The 22,873-nt window shown below is 40.5% G+C and overlaps 1 protein-coding gene across 3 annotated transcripts in view; it reads right to left on the bottom strand.

Annotated features, from left to right (window-relative positions):
- Positions 1–1,379: 1,379 nt before the first annotated feature.
- The window catches only part of C1qtnf7 (C1q and TNF related 7), a 100,677-nt gene continuing 79,183 nt past the window's right edge, over positions 1,380–22,873 (bottom strand). For all 3 annotated transcript variants that reach the window (XM_052734842.1, XM_052734845.1, XM_052734843.1), the window contains exons 2-3: positions 8,491–8,736; positions 1,380–2,468 (exon numbers count right to left, since the gene is read on the bottom strand). In XM_052734842.1, coding sequence (XP_052590802.1) covers positions 1,837–2,468; positions 8,491–8,736 — 878 coding nt within the window. In that variant the 3' untranslated portion in view covers positions 1,380–1,836. The remainder of the gene's footprint in view (positions 2,469–8,490; positions 8,737–22,873) is intronic.

Genomic DNA, 22,873 nt, shown 5'->3' with positions numbered 1-22,873 from the left:
GAAGTAAACATTTAACACTTTGCACGTTTTAGCATGGCCTATTTCAGAGCACAGGGACTTGTGTTTGGGTGTGTGGGGGTGTGCATGCAATTTCTTGTCTTGTTAGAAATCTGATGGTTGAGACTAGGCTACATCCATCTTGATGTTCCCTCATTGTCACAGAATCCAGTATGGTGTTTCATACATAGCAGACATTAAAATCTTTAATGAGCAAGGAGAAGGATACATAGAAAATATAGGAAGGGAAAGGCAAAGAGAATATCATTACTGTAGACCTAAGGAGGGGTACTTAAGACAGAATCATGGCTGAGATTAAGCAGAGAATCTCAGCAGGCAGCAAGTGCTAATAAGGAAGTGAGAGGCTTGGAAGACTAATAGCCGACATTCAGCTTCCCTTCTCTCTGTTCAGTCTCCATCCCACCTCATTCACAAGTCTGGGGACATGTGCTTCGCTGCATTCTAATTCTAAGTAATTCTAGAGAAACATTTTCCCCCAATAATTTAAGTGGTGCCCTTGCTTGGAAGAAACCTACTTTGTGCTAGAAAACTACCAGGTTAAAGCACTGGGTTAATGCCCATTTCTCTCCAATCATTACTTCCTTTTCCCTTCTCAGGCTTCCCTTGTTTCTGTCTTTCACTTCTTTTCAACGCTGTTATTACGCTGATGTGTCATGTGGGATGAGGAGAATGCAGAAGCTGATCCCTTATTTCCTCTGCATTAATTGCACCCATAGAAACATATCTTGGCATACCTAGTGTTTTCCTGTGTGTGAGTCTTTGGCTTCCAAACCCATAAATCATGGGTCCTGTGTGTCCCTGGCATTGAATCAATCTGGTTGGCATGGAGCTCATAACATACAACCGTGGCAGAGTGCTCACCACACACTAGTCTGCCTGAAATAAGGCTACGACTGTTTCTCCTGCCTTTGGGACTGATCAGCACTCAGGGGCTGCTCTGCACTCAGTGTCTACCCCACATAGTCTCAATAAAGAGCTGCTAAGCGCCGAGTTGATAGCATAGTCAGTAAAGTGTGTGTTTCATAATCCCAAGGACCTGAGTTCGATCCCTCAGGATCCATGTAAAAACAAGTCAGGCATGGTGGCATGTGCTTGTAATCCTTGCGCTGGAGAGATGGGAACAGGGAGTCTCTGGGGCTCACTAGTCAGCCAGGCGACCCAGAGAAGTGAGCTCTGGGTTCAGTGAACTCTCTGACTCAAAGAACAAGATGGACGACACCTGAGGAGTGACAGCTGATGTTGTCTTCTGGCTTACACACACACACACACACACACACACACACACACACACACACACACACACACACATACACACACACACAGAGTTGTGGAGTGTACATATAAAAGCAAAAAGGAATAAATAATTTATCACTCCATTTTAATTTGTTAGAAAATTCTTAGTATCTCTTGCTTTTCTTTGACTCCGGAGAAGTGTCAAAGAATTTGTCTGTAATGTTATGATTATCCTAAATAACAAACAAAACTGGAGTTTTATGAATGTTTAATGAGTCAGGGTCACTACCTGCTGGTTGTATCTTTAAGGGCATTCAAATTTGTTAAAATTATCTTTCATTTTCTTAAATATTTATCATCATTACTTTCAAGGGTTTCATGTCTGGGGCTATTCTATACCATTAGTTTTGTTGTGATTTCAGCTGGTCGGTGGTTTGCCTTATTTTGATGAATTCTGCCAGAGCTGTCTGTAAAAGGAGTTTCTGAATCCCCTTCTCACTTGCTCGACCTTCCAGCTCCCCAGATTGAATCCAAGTGTAAGCCTTCGTGGTATTCATGATGTAACGTTCATGTCTGCAGTCCTGGTCACAGCTCATCGTCTTCTGATAAAGAATCCAGGTAATCTGTGTCAACGTAGAGGAGAAATCCAGAGAATAAGCTGTCTGCCCAGCCTGGGTCTGAGAAGAGGCCATTCTGGTCATTGAAGAAGATCTCCAGCCAGACTTCATCTTCTGGCTGCAGGTAGATGACTGTGGACCCTGAAGCCACATCATGGTTCCCTGTGTTGGCATCAAAGGTCCTTATTCGGTACTGCCCATTGTGCACCAGCCCAATGGCTAGGTGCTTATTGGCCAATGTGATATCATAAGAAAAGTAATAGATCCCCGGGAAAGCACAGATGAACTTCCCTGTGGCCGGGTTGTAGTGTTCCCCCTCATTGAAGAGGACCTTGTTAAATACGATGGGTAGCCTTTCTTCTGGGTAGCTGGTTGTGATGCCAACTGAAAAGGCAGATTTGAGCACAATGCTCCCACATCTGCATACTCCAGGCAGCCCTGGGTCCCCTTGATCTCCTCGGTCTCCCTTTGGTCCAGGAGGCCCAGCTGGACCGACTTCTCCTTTCTCCCCCTCTGGTCCCATGGGTCCTTTCTTCCCAGTCTCTCCTTGGTCTCCTTTTTCACCAGCGAGGCCCAGCGGTCCAGTCTTACCTTTTAGACCTTCAAAAACAATTCATAGCTAAATTAATAGTTCTTCTAGAGAGTCACACACAACATCCCTACACACTGCTAACACACTCCAATCATATCTTGTTAGTAAACTATCAACAGCTTCCTGCTAATTAAAAGGCATTTGGAAATCATTGATATACTAAAAAAGAAAAACTTCACATAGGCTTTCTCCAGTATTTGAGACTTCAATTAGACCTAGACTAATTAGACTAATAAACTATTATTTTGACGACATATCACCTGGTGCATATTTATCATATCCAGATACTTGCCACTACAGAAAGACATCAGAGAGCATGCTGGTATTTTTCCTACAATGAGTCCCGAGAGGAGACAGAACCAGATGATGCTTTGGAGACAGCTTAGTCTTTGTCTCATTCTATCCCTGTTAGTGTTAATAAAAAAATAATTAATCAAAATCAAATTTGCTATTTATCAACTATTTACTATATACCAGGACCAATTTAAATGTTTCATTTGCATGCATTATCATATTTAAATCTCACAACAACTTTAAAAACTAAGAATTGTTAACTTCATTGCAGATAAAGAAACTGAATCAAGAGAACAAAGCTACTAAGTGATGGAGCTGCAATCTGAACACATGCCTGTCCAACTCTGGAGCCTGGGCACCCCATCCTCTAGGGAAATGGGTTTGATTGACCCTGTAAACTTTAAGTGAACCTGGAACATTGGGGCATCGTATGCTACTGTAACTAAAAAATGATGGCTGCTTTTATCATCTGCAGTTCTGCTTTGGGAGGAGAAAGCTGAGTCCCGAGGAGGCAAAGGGACTTGATTATGCATTAGAATTAGAAAGATCCTAAGCCTTCCCAACCTCATGGTGTCTTTCTCCCCTCCATCTGAATGCCTCTTATCCTGCAGCTGGCTCTACCACTGAATGTATCACTTTAGACTTAACTCCTAATCTCTCTGGGGCCCCTTACATATAGAAAAAACAATGGATGTGAAAGAACTTCAATCAATTTTAAGTCACTGTATAGGATTATTTTCTGCATGTCCAAATCTTTACATCTGCAGGTTAACTAGAGGCTAACTATAGAGAAAAAATAATCTTAATTGAAAGCCATCAGCAAAATTGACTTTTTCTTTTATAAAACAGCAATAATTAGTGTAATAAAAGGTTTTAATTTTGTGACCAAATCCATGTCATAAATAGTACTTGGATACTATAAATAGTATTTCCATCCAAAGTATCCAAATTGTTGGTCTTCAGTTATATATATATATTGTCATTCAGGAAATGTATTGTTAATGCCTGGTTTCACTTGTAACCATGGTTTTCTTTTCAGGGACTCTTACTCAGCTAAGCCCTTTATTTTGCTGGTGCTTTGTTATCAAGTATTGGAGTGCTGTACATACTTCAGTGCATGCATGTGATAACTTGATTCTTTTTTCCTGTTAATTGGCAAGACTAACAAGGAAATATCTTGGTAATGTAAAGCTTGGGAGAATTAAAGCTTTTCCCTTAAAATGTCAAGCACAGTGCTTTAATCCTTATGAAATGGCTGTGTAGCAGTTTATGACACGTGGAGGTTATTGTCAGTGAATGTCACCGCTGTCGGTGAGACAAGATCAGCATTCTTATCAACAACAGTCATGTCCCCTTAACACAGACGGTCCTGTTAAGTTGAAGCTCTACTGGTCCAAGCAGAACCCACATGATAGGTGTCTCCTGAAACAAAGTCCTAACAGTCTGAGCTTCATCAGTGCTTGATTCTTTGGGGTAGAAAGGGAGTAGAAACTTCTTTTGCCATGCACGAATCAAAGACTACAAAGTCTGAAATCTGGATTTGAGCTTCAATAGCAGTTTAACCTCTTCTGCCTTCACCACAGATCTCCAATACAAACCATTCGTGTTTCACGGACAATTTTAACCATAGGACTTTGTTACAAACTCAAATCATGCTGCTTATAAGATTCTGGGTTAGTCACTCCTCTTCTGGCTTGAAGGGCTCTATTTGGAGTACAGAGACATTGGATATAAGTCTACTCCAACTTAGCAGGCAACACAGTCAATAGTGACTGAGCATGTCTGAGATAGAATCCACTTCAGCTGTGGACTGGGTAGTGAATCTGAAGAAGGTGTAAGTCTTTCTGGCTTAGGCTGCCTAGTCATTGTAATAAAGGTTTGGCATAGGTTACTCAAGGTCTCACCCTCTTGAAAACTTATTGAGAACAGCTCATAAATACTGAAATGCAAATTATAAATATGAGGAACTCTTCACAATCTTAGTGCTTAATTTTTTCCTTGTAATACATATTTAATACCCTGAACTGCAAATTACCTAGTCATGGAGTAAATGTAGTAATAATGTATATGGAGGCTGGAAAGATGTCTCAGAGGTTAAGAGCACTGACTGCTCTTCCAGAGGTCCTGAGTTCAATTCTCAGCAACCACAAGATGGCTCACAACCATCTATAATGAGATCTGGGGTCCTCCTCTTCTGGCATGCAGGCATACATGCAGGCAGAACACTGTATACATAGTAAATAAATAAATCATATATATATATATATATGTATGCCCACATACATATATATATGATTTCTTCCTTTTTTATATGGAGAATTTTCCTATATACCAGGAGACTATATACTCAGGAGGAAAAACAAAGGATAAATCATTATGCATTAAGGATTAAAACATGTGTATGTACTGAAGCTTAGCCATATAGAGTTTCTTTAGTTCTCTCTCAAAGGGGCCTATGTAGATTTTCTCTTTAGAATGACTTTATCCTTCCTTTCATCCATGCATCATCTGTCTAGCCATCCATCTGTCCTTCTTTCTTTCCTTCCTTCCATCAGTGGATTTATGCATCCATCCACACATCTACCTTATGTTTAGAACCATGTAATGTCTGATTACTCTAATATGTGATAGGGGCACAGTGTGATAGGCTTATACATACTAAAATCTTTTTTTTGTTGTTTTTGTTTTGTTTTTCAAGACAGGGTTTCTCTGTGTAGCTTTGCACCTTTCCTGGAACTCACTCTGTAGCCCAGGCAGGCCTTGAACTCACAGAGATCAGCGTGCTTCTGCCTCCTGAGTGTGCCACCACTACCCGGCTATATACTAAAATCTTTATATTAAACTGGAATGAAGAAAGCTTCAAGAAGGCTTGAGAGATGGCTCAACTGTTAAAGGCTAAGCTTGCAACCAAAAGATATAATAATGCTTTAGGATATAGTTGTGGCAATATTTGAATGAGCATGCATTTGGATTTAATTGAATGTGATTAATATAAATATATTAATACATATTGTATATGATGCTTGCTACAGACCAGTGAGATATGTTTTTGCAGAGAATTTATAATTTGGTGTAATAATCTCTTCATTTCTAGTTTAGGGTAGCAAAGTTGGGAGAAGAATACAGTTAGTTCTGCCTGGACTTGGTGAGGTGACGACAGTCTGGTATCCAAGAAGGGTGTACAAATGAAAAGACTCGGTGCTGTCACTGGAGAGGAAGCACTGGACAGAACTTCCCAGGCGTGGACTCAATTTGCCAGCCACTTTGCAAATGTGGTTTCTGAGTGATATGTGCATCCCTTCACAATTTCAATCAGTGTCCTCTATGAGCTGTGTATAGCCTTAGGTGTGGCTGTTGGATTTGCATAATCTTCGCTTGGAAAAGTCACTTTATTTTTTAATCTCAATGGTTTTACTTGTAGCATTATTTTATTGTATGTTACAGTTACTATAGACTATAATGGTGAATATTAACACATAGTGAATTCTTAATAGATGGTCAGTATTTAGAGCTACTGCAGTGATGTACTTAGATAATCCTTTCCCTTCACTCCCTGACAAATATCCATGTTACCAGTGACTAGCACAGTTTCTCAAGCAGCTGAGTCCCTGGAAACAGTTTGCAATGTCTAGAGCAGTGGTTCTGCAACCCTTTAATACAGTTCCTCACATTGTAGTGACCCTAAACTGTAAATTATTTTTGGTGCTACTCCATAACTGTAATTTTGCCACTGTTATGAATCATAATGCAAATATCTGATATGCATAATATCTGATATGCAACCCCTGTTAAAGGATCATTTGACTCCCACAGGGGTCACAGACCACAGGTTGAGAACCACTGGTCTAGAGCCAGTTTTGGTTGCTACAGTTGGGAGGGGTGTGCCACTGATATCCAGGGACATGCTGTCAAACACCATTCTGAACACCTCACCCTGCCATGGAAATTATTCAGCACTAAATGACACTGGTGTGGAGGCTGAAAAGCACTCTCTAGAAATAAAAGTTGGTAGTTAGAGGTACACAAAAATGTTTCTGAGTAAATAGTGCATGGGTACATAGAGGGATGAATAGGTTGCTGTATATAGGACTATCCTTGACCTCATAGGGCTAAAACTGTAGCATTTAAGGATTATTAAATCCTATCTGAAATAACAGTGGAACTACTTAATGGATATATTAATCATTTTTTTTGTTTACTCTGTGGCTTTGGGTGGCTACAGACTTATCTTTGACCTGTGGATCAAAATTTAATAATTAACAATATGTAACATTTACCAAGTACTTAGCATGTGGCAATTATTCTATAGGATGTTCTGCATATATGGCTACCTTTAAACTTCACAATTTAAAAACTTACTATTGCCAATTTACAAATGAAGCTCAAAGAGACTATTTGCCCAAAGGATGTTAAGTAAAGTTAACTGAAAGAGCCAAGGTTTGAGTCTGTTTCTCTGGTGCCAATGCTTGTATGATTAGCCACTACACTCTTCCTTTCAGACACAGCAAGCTGAAAAGGTCAGTCATACAGAACTATAATCTCTGTGTCATAGAATTTTAAGGATATTTATAATCATGGCTCGGTAATAATTTGTATTCACATGAGCTACCTTATAGACAGCCACCTTTGAATAACTACATTTAAGCTCCAAATCCAAGGTTTATCTGACATTGAATCTTTACATAAGGTTCTTTAATATTGAACAATGCTCACGCATCTGACAGCTATCGATTTGACCCACACGTTCCGCATGGAGTGTTTGGAAATGACACATTAGCCAATAATCTGGATATATACTGTGGCACTGTGGCACAGAACCCCAGTAAATCAGGTGTGGTGATTGGGTAGAGGCATATTTTTTAGATCTATGTGTTTTTTTTCCTTCTTATCTTTTGTCTAACTTGTACACTCAGAAGCGTATTTTCAAAGATTGATTCCAAATCCCTTCCTCTTGTAGAGTTAACACAACCTCTGGAGAATTTCAATTTGGTTTTCTCTGAAGGACTGTGGAGTCTGGCAGGCTTCCCAGGCTAACTTATCTGTAGGGGGGAAAGCCTGAAAATTATCGAGGACTAGAGGACAGTTCTCCTTTCTCAAAGAGCTATGTAGCAGGGCAGGTGGGAGAGAGTGCTGAGTGAGGAAAGGCCGGCTATATGACACCATTCTTCTAGCTGTATACATGGAAGAAATCTAGAATATCTTGAGGAATATTTGGTTTTGTTGTTGTTGTTGTTGTTTTTCCCCACCCCCCAGAATATTTGTTTAGAATATTAACTCTGAGCAGGGTGGTAAACCGAGTTTCCAAATTCCAATTCTTTCCTTGCTCTGGCCCATTTGTCTGTCTGTTCAAACTTCCATATATCCAGCCGTTGTCCCGTCATTCCAGGCGTCAGTTGTTGGAAGTTGAGCTCCAGCGTTCATGCGCAGTGCATTCCTGTCTATGCTCATCTCCTGCGCAGTGCAGTCCCGTCTATGCTCATCTCCTGCAGTGCCTTTAACCAGGCTTGGGTTTCTTACCTTCCCAACGTAACAATGTCCACCTGAGAAAGTTGTCCCTAAGGCTGCAAAGAGTTAAAGTAGCATTTGAAGCATAGGCAGGGTAAAGCCAATTGTTATGATTAAGGAAGGTGAGGTAGAGAAGTGACTGAAGGAGCAGTTCCCACTGAGAAGAGGGGACAAAGGTAGGGGTTTAAGGAGCGGTGGAGGGGGTGTTTGCAGAACCTCATCTTTACTTACCTGCAGTGCCCTTTTCGCCTTTCTCTCCTTTCCTGCCATCTCTACCATCCCTTCCAGGAAGGCCGATGCGACCATGGGGCCCAGGGGAGCCATTGGCTCCAGGAGGGCCTGGGGGGCCAGGTAAGCCAGGAATGCTGCAGATGTACCTTGGAGAGTAGCTCTCTCCCTTGGCCTGATTGCCCCGAGGTTGTCCACTTGCACAGATGGCAAGACTTGTCACATAGAGCAGGACAATCATCTTGGGCTCTGGAAGAGAAGTAAAGACATCAGCGCACTCTCCAGGGAGGGCCTTCGGCACGACGGAGTTGGTGTGAACAGAAGGATGGGCATGCGCAGCAGCCTCCTCCAACATTTGATTTTCCTCACGTCGATAACCCTGCTTCCTCTCGTGATTTAAAAATCTGTCAATCCATCATTGACGCAGAATCCTCAGTGCCTAATACAGGGACTGACATAGATGAGGGATGAAAACATTCTATACACACCTCTTCGCTGCATTTATTCTGCAAGAATGGATGGATTTGGCAAAACAACCTGTCCTTTTTGCATTATAAAACAACACATTCAAATGACTCAGATAAACACTGGCACAGTTGCCACTACCCAGAGATAATTAATTGTCCTTTATAGTTCAGTATATACATATTTCTAGACTTGTGTGCATCTGTGTTGTGGATAAAAGTGATATTGTGCCAATCCTGTGATTTAGAACTTTGTTTTTCGTGTAACATTTAAAGCGCTTATAGGACCAATCATCTGTAACGTTAATTACTGTCTTTCTCTCTCCTCTCTTGCGTGTATAGAAGTTGTTTACAGAGTTGTGCTAATGTAACACAGGCTGGGTATCATCCTACTCATCTTTGTATGCATCCATCAGGTTCTTAGATTCATGGGAGAAAAGAAGCATTTTCAGAAAAACCATGTTTTCCACTTGTTAATCATGTGTAATGCCAATTAGTGTTAATTGCAGTACTGTGCATGTCCTGGGGGAGTCTGAAACTTTAATTAAAAATCTGCAGGCTATAATGCCTCTGTGTCCCATTAAGTTGTTAGCACTGGGGGTCGGTTAAAGAGCTGTGTGAACTTAAACCGTGCATAGGGCCATGTGCACTGTGTGAAGCAGATACAGGTCTCTTCAAGTCTAACCTAATAGGACTTGGCTTCTTGCTCCACAGAGCCTGGATGCACAGAGTAATGAATGATTTATTAGTATGACACCCTGGCATACAGGCTAAAGTCATGGGAGGGTGGCATAAGCTGGGGACACCTGGTTTTTCATCCTTAGGATGAGCAGTTTCTTTAATGGGAGAATGCACACAGGTGTTTCTGTGGGTTGTGTACACGAGTAGTTTTTGAATGGTTGGGCCTGTGTTTTCATACTGAATCTTCACGGTGGTTGATCTGGACAATACTCTTTGAAGGGGAATATTAATAAAATGTGGGAAAAATGATCAGATGTCATTTTGACAACCACCCCAGAAAATTTAAAAGGCACACCACTTTTATGGTGCCCATGGAATGATTGTAACATCTTGGAACTATACCCAAAAATTTTGCTCTAGCTCAGGATTAATAACCTAAGAAATGTACATGAGATTTTGGAATAATTGCAAGTCTTAGAGACCTTATCGTCAAAAATGCTTAAACAGTATATCCAGTGCTACCAGACCCTCCTATCCAAGGATTAAAACACTTTTGTCATGTTCTATGTGCCGGACCTGTCATATCATATTCTATCAGTCTGTGTTTTGCTACTGTAATGAAATGCCTGAGGCAAGGGGTTCACAAAGGAAAGAGGTTTATTTAGTTATCAGTCTGGAGGCTGAAAATCTGAGGACTGAAAATGCCATGTGGCACAGGCTCTCTCAAAGGCCATCGTGACTGTATCATACCATGGCATATAGTAACAAGGTGGAAGGGGTAGGGAGACAGGAAGCCAGAACACTGGAGAGTTCCTAGTTTGTGACTTTGCCCTGGATGCCAGCCCTTAAAGCTCCCTTGCCTCTCACAACCACCACAGTGGGATCAAACTTCTAACACTGGAACCATTGTGTTAAGTCACACCTTAAACAGGGCAAGTACCAACCTCAAACCACTGATCCTAGTGTTCAAACAGGATTAAGGTACTTTTGACAAACCCAGTGCTTCTGATAGCAATAGGAGCTCTTCAGGGAACTTCACGAAGAGGAACCAGAAAGATGGTAAGAGTCAGAGGACCCGAGGACTGCTGTAGAAGAGTTTCGGCTGGACATGGCAGGGGTGTTGTTTCCACATACTCTCAACATCTCTGGCTGCCTGCCAAGACCCCCAGAAGAGCACACTAGTCAACATCCCAAATGTGGATAGGGGTAAGGCTCACAGTAGTCCCTGCCCCACCCCCAGTTGAGAAGCTACAGGCAGTCTATGGCTGCTGAGAGGGAAAGTCAGTTTTCTGAAGAGACAAGCCCCATGATATGTTGTCTAAGCCCTAATGGTCAGCCCTAAACTCATGTACATACAGACAACACTAATGTGTGTATATATATATGCATACATATATGCATACACACATATGTGTGTTATGTACATATATAATAATTTTTATATCTGTATAATATATAATTGTCTCTCTCTCTCTCTCTCTCTATATATATATATATATATATATATATATATATATATATATATGAGAAAGAGAGAGAGAGAACATGAATTGGAAAGAGATGTGGGAGAGCATGGTGGGAACTGGAATGGCTATGATCAAAATGCATTATACTTGTGTATGATTTTTTTTATTTTAGAAAAAAACAAGATATGAGCTGTTTTGAAGAAGACTAAGACAAAAAATAATGGAAGGAGCATCCTATGTGCAATCTTTGCTCTCATTAAAACTGGATGCCTTGATTAAAATGCCAGTTCCTGAGGGTGCTCAGGAGGAGGCTTTTAACCATATACATACAGAACACCAAAGGCTGAAGATTGAGGTCAAGAGGTATTTCTGAGTAGGACTTGAGAGTATTGGGAGAAAAGGAGCTTTGGGGAGCCCAGGCACTGGCGGTGGTATAAAAGTCTTCATAGGAGAATTATGGAAAAAGAGTGAACTGGGGAGCTGGTTAATGGTAGACAAAGGAAGCAGGTAGTATGGAATGTGCTTGGGAGAAAGAATACTTCACTGGTAGCAGCAACATATGCTCAAAGGAGGAATTAATAAAGCCACTGAAACAGTGTTATCAATGAAGGAATGGACTGCATTTCCTTGACAAAAGCACCAGAGAACTGTCTGGTACAGGAGTCTAAATGCTTACTTGCAGCTCCATTCAGGACCTTTGAGCATCACTCAAGATGATGATGTATTAACAGTCACCTGCAGGGAGGAACAAGGTGCTGTGGTACTCACTGCATGACATGGCATGATGGTGAGTGTCCTTGCAAGTCTCAGGACTCAGTTCTTGGATGAAGATGAGAGAGTGTCGGTCACCATGGGAAACCACAGTGGCTTCTTACCACAGTGGCTCTTAGTTCCCTTTAAGAGTCAACATTGCCATGCCTACAAGATCTGCTTGATCCTCACAGCCCTCCTTATATTCTGTGACTTCATCTTTCATTTTACTCCTCAGTCCCAGTTCTAGTTGCAGTGGATTCCTTGGTGTCTCTCAAAGGCACCTGGTATAACCCGCCTTAGGATCATTTCAGTCTCCTTTTGAGTAAAACTCTTGCACCAAGATGACCATATGGCTTAACTCCTCATCCCTTTCTTGAGATCTTTCTCATATGTCATCTTGTTCAGTACAACCAGTTTCATCTTATTTAATATTACAAAGCTCTTTCTTCTATCCCCCAACCCTCCCTCTTCCTGCTTCATTTTTTTTTCTGTTTTCCATGGCATTTCTCATCTCAACCCACTAAATGATTCGTCTTTATTTTGTGGTATGTATTTCTTTCAGATAGGACCCACAGCATCCAAACTACACAAGGGCATGGATCTTTCTCTTATTTATTGATGAGTCCCATCACCAAAACAGCATTTAACACAAACATCCAAGTTGGGAGAAGAGACTTTGGGAAGATGAGTCGTGAGTTCTGTGGGAAGAAAAACTAATGAGAAATTATGAGACTATTATAAGACAAAGAAGGAAAAGAAGGTTGAAATGTTTTCCCTGGACCCATGGGTTCTTTTTGCTGTGATTAAGACTACACATTAAGGGCTGAACTGATTTAGTTTTATATAGCCTACAGGCCTTAAACATATTAAACGTTTTTGTGTATATGGATAATGTTTTTCTTAAGATCAAAAGGAAAGAGGTACAAAATTATAAGTCAATCTAATATTGTTTTTCTGTCTCCTAAATACTAGTTTCTTCCCTGGAGATGAGTCCTGCTGCCTACTTCTTGTGTGTCCTTTCCAAGTTAGCTTTCTGTAGATGACATTCTCAGTTTGCTCTCACGTGAGTCATGTTTGTGGGGAATTTGTTCCAAGACCATCACCCTACCATAGATACCAAGAGCCAAGGAGGCTCAAGGCCCTGACAAAAGTTGGTGTGCTTGCATATAACCCATGCACACTGTCCTATATACTTGGAGTCATTTACCGCTAGATTACTTCTAATATCTAACATAACGAGAATGTTTGTAAACAATTGTACTGTTTACAGAATAATAATAAAAAGTCTGCACATGTGCAGCAGATAATTAATAAATAATTATTACTTACTGTTTTTCTGTGATTCATTGAATGCCGGTATGTGGAACCTTTGGATAGAGGACTCAGTGCATCTATCTATATTGACATCTCTTCACATAGATGCACCACTGTGGTGGTATTTTACTTGTACTGAAATGTGATTTTAATTGTATGTTAATAAATAAAGTTGTCTGGGGGTCAGAGCTATCAGAGCCATAGCAAGTGCGTGGCGGCGGTGGCGTATGCCTTTAAGGACCTGGAGGGTGGTACATTCAGGCAGTGATGAGGCAGTCACATGTTTGGGTTTACAACCAATGAGAAGGCAGAACAGGAAGACTTTAAAAAGACATTCACACAGGAAGTAGGTCCCTTTTCGGAGAGCTCTCTTGGCTGAAGAGGATCCCTGAATCAGGAAGGGTGAGGCTCTTAGCTCTGACCTCTTGGCTTTCTTCTCTGAATCGGCTCTGTGTTTCTTATTTAATAAGATCGTTGGTTACATCTACACACCACATTCCTTTTGTTTCAGGGACTCTAGGATATCAGTCATATGCATATATTATATTTAAGTATTGTCCTGCCAATGGACATTTGAGGTAGTTTCTTTTGCTATTACAAATATTAGTATAATGAATATTTATATTTACCTATCTCATATGCTTTATGACAAATACAAAAATGTTTTTCTAGATTTTCCTCACTTTTGAAAAGGTTTATTTTATTTTTATTATGTGTCTCAGTGTGTAGGTACATGTGTGTGAGTGTAGGTACCTGAACAGGCTAGAGATGTTGAATCCCCTGGAGCTGAAGTTATAGGCATTTGTCAGCTTGACATAGGTGCTATAAACCAAACTTGGGTCCTCTGAAAGAGCAGCAAGTACTCTTAAGCATTGAGCCATCTCTCCAGCTCCTGTGTTCACATACATTTAAAATGTTTTTATTATTAAAACCTTTTCTAAAGTTTAATTTATTATGCTTAGAAGGTTTCCCCCACTACAGGATATTAATCATAATTTTACATTTATTTCAATTCTCACATTTTATTTTATCACATATGAAAATTTGGTCCACCAGGTTTTCCTGATTAAAAACTGTGAGGAAACAATACACCTGCACATTTCCAGCACCATTTCCTGAACAACCCATTTTCGTCTACTGCCCCAAATTTAAAACAGCACAAGTAATTTGGTTGTTTTGACTGAGAATAAACCACACGAGTCAAAACTTTACATTATAATGATTTTGGACAGCTTGAAAAGACATAATTTGCACAGCATAAAACTAATCGAAGTATACGACTCACTACACATTATAATCCAACCTTAGAATATGTTTAAAATCCTCAGGAGAAAACATCTCCATTAGCAGTCCCCTCTCTTGCAATATGCTTTCAAGCATTGACTTGAATTATGCAAATTTATGTAGAATATGTACTGACATGTATTTTTTTTCCACTTTTATGCTTCTTTGGACTTAGAAAATCAAAGCTCTGGATATAATGCTAATCTCAGACAGGCTCTGAATGCTAAATGTAAATGACTTTCTACTCTAACTTTTTCTCTAGGGATAACAAAGTGACAGGTTTTTAGATTTTAAAACATACATTTAAAAACACATGTATATACCAGATATTTCATGTAAATATGTATTCTGAATCTTTAAGGGAGGATGTAGTATATAGTAGCATGCATATTTTTTAGTCATAGAATCCTTTCATGCCAAATTATCCATAAGAAACACTCAGGGAAGCACTGATTAAGTCAATGTAAAGATTGAGCCTCTGGAAAATATATATGTAGTTTGAGATTTTTTTTGTAAATAGAGTGATTTTTGTTCTAAGAATAGAAAATATTATTCATGAGAACACAAATGCTAGAAAATATTTCAAGGACTCAAGTATGGTCAAGTATGAACTCCACTTCTGGGAATATACCACAAAGAATTAAGCACAGGGACTCAAACTGATAGTTGAATATTCATGTTCATGGCAGCAGCATTCACAGCTACTAAAAGGAGCAACCTAAGTGTTAACTAACAGATAAATAAGCTGTGACATACATATGTGACAGCTTTGAAAATTACAAGACATATTGATGAATGCACAACATAGATGGGCTTTCAAGGCATTGTATCATAAAACACTCAAGTCAGAAAAAGGACCGATACTATAAGATTTCTTTTATTCAACTTTCCTAGACAAGTCCCATTCACAGAGACAAAATTTTTATAATTCACAAAATGGCGCAGCTAGGATTTGAACTGACATCTTGTCAGAAACACTGGATGTTCATCTATTACCTCATGACAGAAGACTGGATTCAATTAATTCAAATTCCAAATATGCTCTGCCTGGAAATCATTAGGAAGAGGAGAGGTTACTGAGAAGGGCCAAAACTCGACCTCCCCTTGGCCTCTGAGGTAGACATTGCTCACTATCAGAATCTCTTCTTCTCGCTTCAATAGGAGGGGCTATGAGCTTGGGACAGGATGGAAACCCGAGCTTCTAAACCCAATTCTTTCTCTGATGAGCCCCTTAGCTCCTTGAAGGTCCCATTTTCCTGTGTAGAACTGATTTCCACATTTAAATGAGGTCCCTTCTTCTCCTGGACCTATGCCGACCCCCTCAAGGCCACACAACTGGTTTTATACCTATTTGCTTGTTCATTTCCCTAGCAACACATAGACTCCCTATTCTTGACATATATGACAGGCTGAGCTACAGTAGAATCTCAACAAAAGTTGAGTGAAAAGATACATAGTCATTAGGTTTTTCTACAACAGCTCCTGATTTACAGTTTTGGCTGCTTTGTGTGACGTGCTATGATGGAGGAGCAGTGAAAAAAGAAACTTGGACATTTGCAAAATTTTTAGAGTCTACATACTAACCCCTAGTCTGTATCACCCACTCATGGACCCCTTTGTGATGGTCTGCAGGAGAGTCAAGGGCCAGAGACCATTGTCCATGGCAAAGAAACCAGTGTCAGTTAGAGATTCAGAGCTAAGTCTTCACTTCCTTCATTCTTCCTAAAGAGCTACTTGCACACTGAGTCAAAGACTCCATCATAATGAAGATGGACCATGATCTCTACATTTACCAAAGTTCTGAGAAAGAGAATAAACACCATACCGTGCTCTGGGAGGGTGGATTGCTGCAGGATTCCCAATGTACAAAAGTCAGGATCTTTCCTGAGAGCTCAGTGAGAAACTTGCTTTGGTACCAGACAGAACAGCAGGTCCAAGTTCTCAAAGATTTCCAAATAGTTGTGCTAAAAATAATCTTCTCGCTTAGTCCCAAAGAGCCAGAGGCCCTGGAAGTCATTCATCCAGCGAGGCTCAACTCAGGGATCAGTTAAAATTATGGTTTTGTTTGGGACAAGCTGTAAGTGCCGGCTTTCCTTGACTGGTAAGTTTGGAAGCTTACCATCTCTATTGCTGTGGCCTTTTTTAAAGATTTGCTTATTTAATTTTTTCCTTTTTCATTGATTTTCCTATAAGATGGTTCCGGGAAAAGAATTACTCACCTACTGGAATTGGTTGTTAGCTTAGAGAAAAGAATCATTTACTATGTGAGGGTTTTTAGATGGGGGACCAAGGACTGTCGTCCCTACTCTTGGCAAATATGGCAGGAAGTAGGCCATTCATTCTATTCTCTGTACTGCAAAAGAGAGGGCTGTGAGAACTGTATTGATGTTTTCTTTGTTCTTTGCAGAATGGACAAATGATTGCGTGTTTTAAAAGAGGGGTATACAGACCCCATTGTTGCTTGTATAGACAACATTTCCTTACAAATCCAAAGGTAGAGTGTCTCTAAAGCCTGACTAGTTCATCGTTGCTGTAATCAACGTCCTTGTTCCCATCTGATATGTATTTCTTATATCTCCTTGGCAACAGCAATTTGTAACACATGACGGCATTTATGGAAATTATGTGATAAAAAGCTTGCTTTTATCCTGTTTTCCTCTCAATTCTTCTCAACAATAAGAATTCTAATTGTCTAATTGTAAGAGTTTTTTTTTTTCTTTTTTCCTTTTCTCCCCCTAGAGTCTTGGAATTGAACACCGATCACAGATTTGGCCAAAACTGTAAGTGGACCACCATTCCTATGAGATTTACACTACCTTTAACTATCCATCCTCCAAGCTGGAGCATAGGTCCTTTAAATTTGTCGACTTTCAGAACATGAACACCATCATTGCATGTGCAAACAAAGTCTTAAACATCAGCCAGGTATTTCATTTTCTAAATCAGTGTAGACTCCTAGTTGTAGAGAGTGCCTAGGTTTACTTCTCGTCCTCAAATAAAATGCTTGTGCTTAATTATTTGTATGTTTCCTTTCAGTTCTTGACATGTGCTAACAGAGTGCATCAGTTTCAGCCACGGACAAGCTTAATTTTAGGCGATCCAGCCTCTTAATTAGTTAATTATTAGTTTTTTCCCCAAGTGATGATTTCTTTAATGGGTTTTTCCAACTGTCTGAAATGGAATAATCTCTGCTGAGTAACTAGTTTGTTGACCAGTAACTGGGGATGTGTATTTTTTTCAAGACAGTGTCTCACCATGTAGCTCTGGCTGTCCTAGAACTCACTCTGTAGACCAGACTGGCCTTGAACTCACAGATATCCACCTGCCTCTGCCTCCCCAGTGCTGGGATTAAAGATGTGTGGGACCTGCTCAGTTGGGAGGTGTGTTCTTATCCTCTGCCTTCAGTTATCTAATTATTGGTACAATTCATGGATACTTACATTTGCTCTCAGTTCCATTCACAACTTCTCTGATTTCTTTCTAGTGTTGCATTAAAGATCTTTGGTGAACACATAGTAATTGTCCTCATTAATGATGTTCAGTGTGGTATCTCTACACATGTCTACACGTGTATTTCTACTTCTTCCTCTGATCAAACCTAGTCGTTGCTTTTTCATCTTCTGGATACTACAGACCTCAGCCTCCACACTTGTGTTTACCATAATTTTCTCCTGAGTCAGGGTCTCACTGTGTAACCCTGGTTTTTCTGAAACTCACTCTGTAGACTAGCCTGGTCTTGAACTCACAAAAATTGGTCTGTCTCTGCCTCCCAAGTGCTGGGATTAAAGGCATGCACCACTGTACCTGGCTAGTGTTTACCACATTTTATGTGCAAATATTTATCATATATTTAAAAGATCATGGTATTTTTATGCCATTCAATATTTGATTTTTGTCTTTTCTAAAATCACTTTTCATTTCAGATAACTTAACACAGTCTATACCTTCCTTGAACTTTTCTCTCCAGAGAGTACAAATCTTTGAAATGCTTTCTTAGCATGTTCAGAACTCACATGTAGTCAGTATTTTTTAGGTATATTTCATGCAGTTATTTTTACACTTATTTCAGAAGCACTGGTAAAAAGTTATGGGTAGAAAACAGGCTGAAGGGAGGCTTGGCTTAGAGTAACACCTCAGATTCCATTTTTACCTGCTACTTGCCTCAAGTCCAAGGTCTTACTCTGTTTTTTTTTTTTTCCTAAGCGTTTAATTTTTTTTCTCCCAGCTCAAACTATTACTTTCTTAAAGTTTTTATTTACTTTTCAACTTAATTGAGTTAAGCTCATTCAAGTACATCCAATGTTCCCAGAATACCAAACAGCATTCTGGTAACTCAAGCTCTCAAAAAAGAGAAAAATGAAATTCATAATTGTAGTTGCTACAATTTCCTTCATTTGCATACTCCACTATAGTCAATTCGAAGCTACCAACATGATATTCACATAATACAAAATTGGTAAGCTGTGTGCAGAACTGGCCTTCAACAGTGGATCTAAGGTGGTTCATTACACCACTGGACACACACACACACACACACACACACACACACACACACACACACACACACGCACACGCATGCGCACGTGCTCACACACGTCATTTTGTTAGTAACCAGAATTGCTTTATGAAGATGGTTCTAGCTGATATTTAATGGGCAGAGAGCAAGCATTAGGTCCTTCCATTCTCACTGTATTTTCTTGTCCTTCTTTAACTACCATGGGGAGCCTGATCCGTAATTACCCTGCACCACCATGATATGTATTTTCTTCCTAGGATGTTGCTAACTACACAAGACCAAGCTTCTACATTCAAGTTTCTGAAGTCTGGTGGGCTTCACAGATTTGGGTTTCTCCTCCTCTCCACAAATGCACCGAGCTCTCATACCAATGGATAAGAATAAGCTTTGTATTTTTTCAAAGCTCTTTGGGTGATACTGATGGGTAGGAACTTTCACCTGTCACTCATCTTATTCTTTTATTTACAACCTCATCTTGTTGTTCTAGTACTGTATGGGGCTGAATTCTTGACTTTCAACAAACATAGAGAATGCTTATGGAGTCAAAATTGAGTGGAGAAGATAAGCATTCATCAAATAGTCCCAGAACTGTGCTTGACAGGATGTTAAGGATTCCCATCATCCTGGAGTTTCAGTTGAACCAAGACAGAGAAAAATGCACTATTAGTGTCCAAGTACCTTCTGAAAGTTCACTGAAAATCAGAAGATTCTGACATGTACTCTCATCCATTTTCAATGTGCAATTGACAAGAACCCCAAAGAAATCACTTGACAGGTTAGGAGGTGCCAGCAGGAACCTGGTTCTCTCCTTCATATTTGATGTCACCTGAGCGGTGACTGACAGTCTTGCAGGTATCTGGTCAGAGACTGCAGGAAGGTGGACTCCCAGTCTGGGTGTCTTCCTTGGCTATAGACAGTAAGCATTTGGAAGGCCAAGGTTGACCTGAAGTGAGAGAGCAGAGCAGGGCCAGCTATGGAGAGGCAAGTATTCAGGACATGAAAGCACTGAGAAGCTAGATAGATCTGGGCTATCTATACCAGGCCTTCAATTACAACAAAAAGTTCTCCCAGGACACAAGATGCTGAGCTGGTCTGGGGGTCTCACTGGACATCAGTTTGGAAAGTGAATTGTCCATACCAGGATGTTGTAAAGCATAGGGTTCCAAGGGTATTTCTGGTGACCTGCTAATGCACTTTACTTGACAGAGTCAACATTTGAAATGTTTGGAGCATGTAGCAGGCTCTGAAAGCCAGGACGCGTGTGTAGAAGCACCACTTAGGTAATTTGATCATTTTCTTCTAACTCTGTTACACCTTCTGAGCTGAATGTAGAGGCACCAGAAGTGGGAGGGAGTTGTAGGGCAGGAAGTAGGTGGTGGAAGAGCATTCCACATCAAGCTGAAGCCATGGAGAAAGAGCAGGTTTTGTATTGGATGAGAACTAGATATTGATTTTACAATTTTTTTTTTTTTTTTTAGTATCTGAAGCTGAATCAGACAGACTAGCTGAAGTGTTCTTATATCTAATATTACCAGAACGCTGAAGAATTTTCTTGGTAGTCCATGAAAAAGCAAGGAAGAATCAACCAACGAATGAGAGAAAGATGAACTTTTTTTTATATTTATTTCATGGGAAAAACAGAACTTTAATCAACTCAATCAACTTTGGAGAGTGTTCTGAAAACACAGAGAAGGGAGTACTGGGTGTTTCATAGGTAACACAGTTGAGTGTATGGTCCAGAGGATATCTGTCTAAGGGAATGATATGATTTTAATATGAAACAGGAGTAAGTACTGCCGGGCAGAGGAGCAGGAAAATACTGCCAGACTGAGAGAACACTACATCAGAGTGCCTGATGTAGAAGAGGATGAATGGAGGCCGCTGGGAATGACCAGTGAGCATGATGGTGATGCTGGGCTGTGTGGGACTCTGCTCATCATGGAAGGTTCTGCTCTTTATCTTGGGTTAGGTAGAAGCCCCTGAAGGGCAGTGAGCAGGCACTGGGGACAGAGTGTTGACCTTCCCTCCATGCTGCTGCTGAAGGCGGAGCTGGTGGCTGCTGCCACTTTCTGGCTTCACGAAGTGACTGAAAACAGTGAAAGGTTTCAGCCTGCTTTTTGACCTGGTCCTACTTTCATTGGAGGGAAGAAGTAGGTTCCGACGAGAAGATGGGTTTTGAAAAAGGCAACACACTGGTTCATTGAAGGAGCAAGTATAATTGACACCTCCTGTGACCAGGAACTGCCCCAGGCCCTGGGTATACAGCCTTGAGAGGAGAAAGCAAAGGCCGAGTTTCAATCCAGCAGGGGTTTTTACCTTATTTCCCAGGGAAGGGTACTAGAAGAGAGCTGCCTGATTTTCTCAATTCATACACAAGAAACAGCTTAATGAAGGGGGGTCTTTTACCTACTCCCATCATGTTTTTATGCTAAGCCAGAACTAGAGCTCGGGTCTCAGCATGATGGCCAGGCTTCTCTCCACCAAGCACAGCCTCACCAAGACCCTGCTCCTAATTTCTCGTGTAGAAGACACTGGCATTTTTGATATGTACAAATACTCATTTTTGTGACTATAGCATCTAGCTAAGGTTATAATGCTTATCTTTGTATAAAATATCATTTTTCATATTCAATCTGTAAGTATTTTTGTAAAAACAATGACAGGAAAATTCAAACATACACAAAAGGAGAAAAAAGGCTGTAGCACTGAGTTCATGTCCCCACCACCCATCTTCATTTGTGACTAAGGCTGATGCTGTTGGCTTAACACCTTCATATGCTTAATTGCCTTTACTCTTCCTGTATTTTAATTGTTTTCAAGCAAATGTCTGACATCATATTGTTTTTGTCTATAATTATTTATATGAAGCCCAGAAACACTCGTCATCTTGAGCGTCAATAGAGTGGTTAACACCACGTACCTCTCTTGGCTCTTGAGACCCTTTAACTAAAATTGAGCATGTCCTAGTAAGGTTCAAAACATCTTAAAAGCACTTTTCTTATAAACCACTATTTTGTGCCCTAAAAATTCAGAAGTGTGATTTTTATGTGGCCATCAAGATTTTTTCCGCAAACATTTCTGTGTGCTGGAAGAAAGCTCTCTGATGACTTATTACAGAAAACTCAGGAAAACTTGGGTTCACTACAGGCCTAACTGTGGACTGTGGATTCCGGGAGGGAACATGGTTCCAAGCTTATCTGCAGTGCCCTGACACATTGAGGATGCGTTAGGCTTCTAACAAGTGTCCAAGCTTATACTTTACTAACAAAACCTGTCATAGTGTTTCAAGAGAGTTTGGGAATCACTGGAGAACAGATCATCCTTAAATCTGGAACGTAAAAGCTAGCAGGGTACCGGGCAGTGGTGGTGCATGCCTTTAATCCCAGCACTCAGGAGGCAGAGGCAGGCAGATCTCTGTGAGTTCGAGGCCAGCCTGGGCTACCAAGTGAGTTCCAGGAAAGGCGCAAAGCTACACAGAGAAACCCTGCCTGGAAAAACAAACAAACAAACAAAAAAACCCAAACCAATATCACTCTGAGGGCCTTAGGTATGGCTAGCTACAGACTTGAGCATGCCAGTTTTGGAGTGTGTCTTTTAGTACGCATAAGCATGTATATGTGCAAGTGTATGTGCGTGCAGGAGTATATTTGTGTGCATGTGTGTGGAGACCGAAGGACAGCCTTAGCTGCTGTTCAACAGGCATCATCCACCTTGTTTGTACAATCAGAACCTCTCATTGACCTTGAGTTTACAAGTAATGTAGGCTAGGTGACTGGCAAACCCCAGAATGGATAAGCCAAGTGATACAAGCACACAATGGACTCAGCCATAGAGTGACAGACCACACACTCCAACAGTGCTCGAGAGCAATGCCATGTGAAGGAAGGTGGCTTTCAAAGCTGACATAC

The sequence above is a fragment of the Peromyscus californicus genome, unplaced genomic scaffold, assembly GCF_007827085.1.
Source record: "Peromyscus californicus insignis strain IS unplaced genomic scaffold, ASM782708v3 Scaffold_13__1_contigs__length_99412109, whole genome shotgun sequence".
Taxonomy (NCBI): Eukaryota; Metazoa; Chordata; class Mammalia; order Rodentia; family Cricetidae; genus Peromyscus; species Peromyscus californicus.
This window is presented reverse-complemented; position numbering and strand designations above follow the sequence as displayed.